General features: G+C 44.1%; 1 protein-coding gene across 1 annotated transcript; it reads left to right on the forward strand.

The window, feature by feature from the left end:
- The first annotated feature begins 645 nt into the window (after window positions 1–645).
- GPR12 (G protein-coupled receptor 12) lies at window positions 646–1,650 on the forward strand. The gene has a single exon (XM_003414058.3). It carries the CDS (start codon window positions 646–648, stop codon window positions 1,648–1,650), a length of 1,005 nt encoding a protein of 334 aa, XP_003414106.1.
- Window positions 1,651–8,394: the final 6,744 nt, after the last annotated feature.

The following is an 8,394-nucleotide window of genomic DNA, read 5'->3' on the forward strand; positions in this document are numbered from 1 at the left end:
CGTCCGTCTGTCTGTCTGCCTGTCTCCACCCCTTCATTCCACACACTTGCCCTCCCCGACTTGGTGGCGCGGCGTAGCGGCCCACCTGGTACATATGGGGGACGTCTGGGACCCCTCTTTGTTCTGCTTGGGGTGTGTGAGTGAGTGTGTGCACGCGCGTGCGGGCATTTTGGGGAAGGTGGGAGGTCAGTGGAAAGGGGCGCTTTAAAGATTGCATCCAGGACGGCGGCCCCCGGCTCGCAACGTGTCGCGGCCGCGTGGCTGTCTCGGCAGCGGCCCAGAGGTCTGGCAGTTGTTCATTTTCAGCACGCGAGATGCGGTTTCCAAACGTGTACTGCCCGCACTTTGGGAAGCAGCCGCCGCGAGCCCGCGCGCGCCCGCCTCGCTCACCCCCGACTGCGAAGCCCCGCGCTGCGCTTCCCCCGCGCCCAGCGGCCCGCGTGCGGCGGCTGGAAACCGCTGGCACTTTTGCTTTTGTCTTATTGCAGAGCAGCTTTGATGCACGAGGCTGGTGGCATTTGGTAGTAGTGTCTGAGCAGGGGCTGGCTTTCTGTTTGGGTGCTTGGTGCATGATCTCGCATTGCCCTCGTGCAGTCTCTGAGCATTAAAAAGCCTGTCTTTTCGTTGAAGAGGACGGGGGTTAAAATGAATGAAGACCTGAAGGTCAATGCAAGCGGGCTGCCTCGGGATCACTTAGAAGCCGGCTCTGCGGAGAACGTCTCGGCTGCTGTCTCCTCGCAGACTCCTGTGGTGGAGCCCGAGCCCGAGCTCGTAGTGAACCCCTGGGACATTGTCCTGTGCACCTCGGGAACCCTCATCTCCTGTGAGAACGCCGTCGTGGTCCTTATCATTTTCCATAACCCCAGCCTGCGAGCGCCCATGTTCCTGCTCATAGGCAGCCTGGCTCTGGCAGACCTGCTGGCGGGCATCGGACTGGTCATCAATTTTGTGTTTGCCTACCTGCTTCAGTCAGAGGCCACCAAGCTGGTCACGGTCGGACTCATTGTCGCCTCTTTCTCTGCCTCTGTCTGCAGCTTGCTGGCGATCACGGTCGACCGCTACCTTTCCCTGTATTACGCTCTGACATACAATTCGGAGAGAACTGTCACGTTCACCTATGTCATGCTGGTCATGCTGTGGGGGACCTCCATCTGCCTGGGCCTGCTGCCCGTCCTGGGCTGGAACTGCCTCCAGGACGAGTCCACGTGCAGCGTGGTCAGACCGCTCACCAAGAACAACGCCGCCATCCTGTCGGTGTCCTTCCTCTTCACGTTTGCGCTCATGCTCCAGCTCTACGTCCAGATCAGCAAGATCGTGATGAGGCACGCCCATCAGATCGCCCTGCAGCACCACTTCCTGGCCACGTCGCACTACGTGACCACCCGGAAGGGGGTCTCCACGCTGGCCATCATCCTGGGGACCTTCGCCGCCTGCTGGATGCCTTTCACCCTCTACTGCCTGATCGCAGATTCCACCTATCCCTCCATTTACACCTACGCGACGCTCCTGCCCGCCACCTACAATTCCATCATCAACCCTGTCATCTATGCTTTCAGAAACCAGGAGATCCAAAAAGCCCTCTGCCTCGTTTGCTGCGGCTGCGTTCCGTCCAGCCTCTCGCAGAGAGCGCGGTCGCCCAGCGACGTGTAGCAGCGTCCCACCTAGCAGACACTGCGCGCCAAAGCCGGCGTGTACCGAGCACTTCCACTGCCCGGATAAGGGTTGAGGCGCTTTATTCCATTCCTTGTATTGGATTCCCTCGCCAGCCACGGGAGCACTTAGCATTTGTAAAGCAGTGACATCATTTAGAAGAGTTAAGTGATGAGGTGAAAAAGGTGTTGCCAGTGTTTTTACCTTTAAAATATATATATATATCGTTCTTTGCTAAATTGTGTTTTTTTTGTTTGTTTGTGGGCGGGGTTTTTGTTTGATATTTTGTTGTGGGGGTTGGTGGTGGGGGTGGGGAAGGAAGGGGTACGGCATGGCCATGATGTTATAAGAAGCTAACTAGTCCCAGAGTTTTTTCCTGGACTTTAAATAAACGTGAGTTTTTGGGGAAAATAGAGGAGAAATTACTCTTTCCAGGCTTTTTTTTTTTTTTTTTTAACATCGAGGTAGATTTTCAATGCTGCATGTGTATAACAGAATATGAGCTATTTCAAGCCAACAAAAATAGTTTATGTAATTGTGTTTGGAAGGGACCTGATTTTGTTATCATGAACTTAGTAATAAGATAGCAACACTGAAACCGTGAACCCACTCTTACCCGTTCTTTCTTTACTTTCAGTGATTACTGTCCATTAATTGATATTTAATTTGGTATTTCTATGAATGTCGCAGCTCCTTCTGCATGGTTGCCTGTACAGGTAGTCCCCAACTTACAGCGGGTTCCCTTCCAGCAGCTCCGTCATAAGCCAGTTCTGACGTAAGTTGAATACCTCTTTTTTTTTTTTTTTAAGTTTTCATAGTCTGCTTATACAGCAATGTTTTGAACGGTAAATCATGACGTTGAACATTTGTGAGTGAATATCTGAAAATGATAACATCAGCAAATTAGCAGCTGCAACCTTCTATGTAGTACTAAAGATAAGAGGTACAGAAAAAGAAAACCACAGCTAAGCATTCGTCGTAAGTCGGGGACTGCCTGTATTAACTAGACCACTAGTTTCAAATGTTGCCAGTGAAAGCCAGAGGCAAAGGAGTCTTTTTACAATATAGTTTTTCAATATGCCCTTCTAAAATAAACCATGGAATTTGTTTTAATTTCTATATGAAGTAGGATTGATTTTAGCCACCACTCTTAGTTTCTTAAGCTACAGTCTGATTGTTTTCAGGAAGCAAAAGGAAAAAATATTAATATCTATTGGAAGTAGATTATATTTATTTTAGTGTATTCTGAAAAATAAATTATGTGAAGCTATCGTGAAATACAAAAAACATCACCTTTCATATCTCTCTATGCTGTAAACCGTGTTAATAGTTATTCCTGATTGGAACCAATATTGCGGACCAAGTATTATAGTTGATATTGTCTGTGGTGCAAATGACGTTTGAAACCTGTGGCCACCTATTTGAATGATTAATTCTGTCTGTGAGTACATCTCATGCATTATCCGACTAATGTCTCTCAACTGTATCATGTAAGGTCACAAGTGGTGTGACCCTGTGGCTTGTTCAGAAAAGTTAAGTTAGAACTCTTTTCCTTCTCTTCACTAAAAGACAACTTTAATGCAATAAAATTGTATTGTTTGCTTTTAGAGAGTAAGGTTTTAGTCAGGAAATTGTGCAGAAAACTAATTTTGAACATATTGTAAAATCATTGTGTCTGAGCATCGTTCCTGTTAGTGCAGGAAGATGTTTTAGACATGGATTCCTTTCCTCCATTTCTGGTAGAATTAGAGCTGTGTCTACACAACCAAGGGGCCCTGGTGGTACAGTGGTTAAGTGCTTGGCTGCTAACTGAAAGGTCGGCGGTTCAACCCCCCCAGCTGCTCCACAGGAGAAAGATGTAGCAGTCCGCTTCCTTCAAGATTACGGCCTTAGAAACCCTGTGGGGCAGTTCTACTCTGTCTTATAGGGTCACTGTGGGTCAGCATGGACTCGACAGTGATGGGTTTGGTATATGGTTTTCTACAAGGCTTCTTTGTTTCTGTGAAATTATTTATTAAGAAATATGCATGTGTGTGTATATATATATACACATAAATATATGCACATATATATACACACATATATATACACATGCGTATTCAATGACATTAATTTTGCACCAGGACTAAATGCATCATGGAAAACAGTCCTGTTTCCATCAACCCTGAGGTAGCAAATAATCTTTTATGTTAGGTGACTCAAATTCCAGCTACTAAGGAGTTTGTATTATTTCTAGTAGGAACAGTCACCCTTATAAATAAGACAATTCAGATACCTTACCGGAATCCTTATTTGAGGCTATTTATCCAGGTTGTAAGTGTCCAGGGGGTAGTTTTCTTTTATCTCTTCATCTCTTTGTTATTTTATACCTTTAAACCAGTCAGGTTTTTTTCTTGTGTAAATCTCCAATGAAAAGTTCTGGTGAGAAAGAGAGAGATTATTCCATGAAATGATGCTTAACTCTGTCACCAAGCCCAAGTGATCTTTAAACCAGAGCTGTAATTGTTCCCTTATGCCATTGCTGGGTTCCCCGTACATGTGGTCAGCCAGCTGTGAGGAGAGCCGTAATGAAATCAGCACTTCCATCCATATAACCTCTAAATATTTCGAAGGTTTAATTTTTTTTTTAACATCTTAAATGTTGGCAATAGTGCCATCACCAAATGCTGCTTATTATCACAGCAATAAAACCCTGTTCAGAGAGAGTTGCAGGGAACAGGTGGGTGACCTGGGATTGGGGCCGTGCCTAGAGAAGTACGCTGTGTGATTTCTGTGCGCCTGAGGCGTTCCTCCAGCACGCGCCTCCCTGCGCTGACAGACGTCAGTGCGTCTGAGTCACCTGCATGTATTGAGATAATGTTTCAGAAAAGTTAGCATTTTGAGCATACAAAGAATTATTATCCCCAGATTGAAAATGTTTAATTGATGTCCATCCTTCTGTACTCTTAATAACTAAGGAATATTAAAAAAAAAAAAAAAAGGAATATTATGTCCCTGTAAAAATGCTTTTATTAAATGTGTTTGTGTGTGTGACAAAGATGGGAATCTGGCTGTTTTCGCCAGTAACAACCCAGTGTTAATAACTGAACAGTGGCCAAATTGGGGCATGTGGCTCAGTGGTTAAGCGCTCAGCTGCTAACCAAAAGGTCGGTGGTTTGAACCCACCAGCCCCTCCGTGAGAGAAAGATGTGACCGTCTGCCTCCGTAATGATTTAAAAAACAGCCTTGGAAACCCTAAAAGACATCTCTGCTCTGTCCTACAGGGTCGCTATGAGTCGAAACCAACTCATCGGGCACCTAAAAGCCACAACAATCTTTATGGCAGCAGATCATCAGGTCTTTCTCCTACAGAGCAGCTAGTCGATTCAGCTCCCACCTTTCCGGTTAGCAGCCGAGCGCTTAGCCACTGCACCACCAGGGCTGCTTCCTTACAACCAAAGTGAACTGAATAGCAGGGGCAGTTTATCTACATTTTTAGCCCAAAGGCCTTTAAGAAGGGGGAGGACTTGTGTGCCAAGTTGCTGAGGCTCCCTAGGCCAGGGGGCGCCTTCTGCTGTCTAGCAGTCTCTGCACAGGAAAACCTGTGCGTCCAGAGTCAGGTGCACAGAGCCACTCTTTTTCTCTGAATATACATGTGTTTATTTGAATGTGCGTTGGCAGGCGGGAGATGTGGCAAGCACACTGGATTTGTGGTTCCACGCACACTGTAGATGATGATAGTGTCGGTGGTACTCAGGAAAGCAGCTCTTTGATAACTGAACTTTGGGAAGCTGCCCGAAGAGAAAATACTTCTCTGTGCGAATCCAAAACAAAGTTGGAAGAGAGCAGTGACTTGTGACTTCTGAGTAGGAGGGAGATGAAGGGGCGGCTTCCTTCCAGGTACCCAGAGTGGGGAGGAGAGGAGGCAGCGTACTGTTCCTTCCCTTGTTGGGTGCTGAGGAGTTGATTCTGACTCACAGCGACCCTGTAGGAAAGAGTATGCACAATAAGATCTGACCATTTGTGACGCATAGAGTTTCCATTGACTGATTTTCAGAAGCAGATCGCCAGGCCTTTCTTCCTACTCCATCGTGGTTTGAAAGCTCCAGAAGCTCCACTGAAACTTATTCAGCATCATAGCAACATGCAGGATGCCTCTAACAAAAGGGTGGTAGCTGCACATGAGGTACATTGGCCAGGAATCAAACCCAGTCTTCCACATGGAAGGAGAGAATTGCTAGGTGCTGTCCTGTCCAGTTGGTTCCGAGTCACAGTGACCGTATGTGCAACAGAACAAAACACTGCCCAGTCCTTCACCATCCTCACAATCATTGTTATGCTCGAGCCCATTGTTGTAGCCACTGTGTCAGTCCATCTTGTTGCAGGTCTTCCTCTTTTTCAGTGACTCTCTGCTTTACCAAGCCTGGTGTCTTCCTCCAGGAACTGGTCCCTCCTGATAAAAAAAAAAAACAAAAAAACACCTTTTTTTTTTTTTTTTATGCCCAAAATACCCAAGATGAAATCTCACCATCCTCGCTTCCAAGGAGCATTGTGACTATACTTCTTCCAAGAAAGATTTGTTCTGAGACAATGTTCCACTGCTGTTCATAAGGATGGAGCTGAACGGTCCCGTAGGGTTTCCTAGGCTGCAAATCTTTATGGAGAGCAGATTGCCAGGTCTTTCTCCCACAGAATTGTTGGGTGGGTGCGAACCGCTGACCGTTCAGTTAGCGCCTATGCTTAACCATTGCGCCACCAGGGCTCCTCAAACTTTAAAGGAGATACAAATCACCTGAGAATCTTTGTTAAAATGCAGATTTTGACAAACATTAAATAAGTCTGGGGCGTTTCTGAATTTCCACCAGGCTCCCAGGTGATGCTGATACTGATGCCGATGGTCTGTAGAAGACACTTTGAGTAGCAAGAGTGTCATACTGTTACCATTTTATGTGTGTGTGTGTATATATATACATAGAGAGAGAGAGATACATATATATAGACATAGAGATACATACATACATATATATATACATAGAGAGATACATATATACATAGAGAGAGATATATACATAGAGATATATATAGACAGAGAGATACATATATACAGAGATATATAGAGAGAGATACATACATATATAGAGACATAGAGACATACATATATATATATATATATACATAGAGAGAGAGAGAGATATGTATATACATATAAAAACATTTATTCTTGTCAGAAGGTTAATAGATAGCCAGTCTGTGTTCAATGGATATGAACTTTTCCTTGAACTTCTCAGTACCTAGTAGAGATTTATGAACTTTTTTTTCGTTTTAAATTTTCACTTTTTAAAAATCCTAATTGTAATTATCTTAAGGCAGTTCTTTCTATAACTTATGTATACAGGTAGTTCCTGACTTATAACAGGGTTCCGTCCGACTACTATCGTAAATCCATCCTAACGTAAGTCGAATCCCTCTTTTTTTTTTAGTTTTCATTATTACTGCCTCTTATTATTAGTATCTTTATAAATCTCATCTTTATTTGGCTTTGGGGGTGGGAAACATTACATATAAACTTACAGACATATTTTAACATTGTATGTAGTACATATTACTTGATGATAAGATGTACCAAACGAAACAAAACAAAAAACAGACCATCTTAAGTGCAGTTTGCCATAACTCAAAAACATCCTAAGTCAGGGACTACCATATGTGTACACAGTGTGTTTCTATACATGTGTGTAACTATGCGTCCACATTTCTGAGGAGAGTTTTTTCTACGATATATGCGGTTTGTGTTTGGGAGGCTGTGTGGGTGCGTGTGTGCTTATATGAATTTATCTTGACATAATTGAGCTGAAAATCTTTGTTCTCTGCATTCTAAAATTCCACTGAACTTATCCCAAAGCAACCTTTTTCCACCCATATACATGACAGAAATTTTAAGATATCTTAACTTTCATTTTGACATTTATCTGTAAACTTTTCTCACTTTTTACCAACAAAAATAGTATCAATGTTCACAGTTACAATGGGCATTAAATCCATTGTGTTTACTTTCTGCCAAACAAGCTGATAATATTTTTTTATCCAATATTGTTGTTGTTGTGAGGTGCTATCCAGCTGCTTCTGACTCATAGCAACCCCCCATGTACGACAACGACAGAACGAAACACTGCTCAGTCCTGCGCCACCCTCAGAATTGTTACTATATTTGAGACCATTGTTGCAGCCACTGTGTCAGTCCATCTCGTTGAGGGTCTTCCTATTTTTTGCTCACCCTCTGCTTTACCAAGCATGATGCCCTTCTCCAGGGACTGATCCCTCCTGATAACATGGCCAAAGTATGAGTCTCGCCATCCTGGCTTCCGAGGAACACTCTAGCCGTACTTCTTTCAAGACAGATGTGTTTGTTCTTCTAGCAGCCTATGGTGTATTCAGTATTCTTTGCCAACACCATAATACAAATACATCAATTTTTCTTCAGTCTTGCTTTTTCACTGTCCAGCTTTCACATGCATATGAGGCGATTGAAAAATACCATGGCTTGGATCGGGCAGACCTTTGTCCTTGAGATGACATCTTTGCCTTTTAGCACTTTAAAATGGTCTTTTGCAGCGGATTTGCCCAATGTAATATGTCGTTTGATTTCTTGACTGCTGCTTCCATGGGCATTGATTATGGATTCAAGTAAAATGAAATTCTTGATAACTTCAGTCGTTTCTCTGTTTATCATGATGTTGCTTATTGGTCCACTTGTGAGTGTTTTTG

This window comes from Loxodonta africana, chromosome 23 (assembly GCF_030014295.1).
Source record: "Loxodonta africana isolate mLoxAfr1 chromosome 23, mLoxAfr1.hap2, whole genome shotgun sequence".
Lineage (NCBI taxonomy): Eukaryota > Metazoa > Chordata > Mammalia > Proboscidea > Elephantidae > Loxodonta > Loxodonta africana.

Bases quoted from the DNA above. Each gene is read 5' to 3' on its own strand.
- GPR12 (XM_003414058.3), top strand. From the start codon at position 646: ATGAATGAAGACCTGAAGGTCAATGCAAGCGGGCTGCCTCGGGATCAC.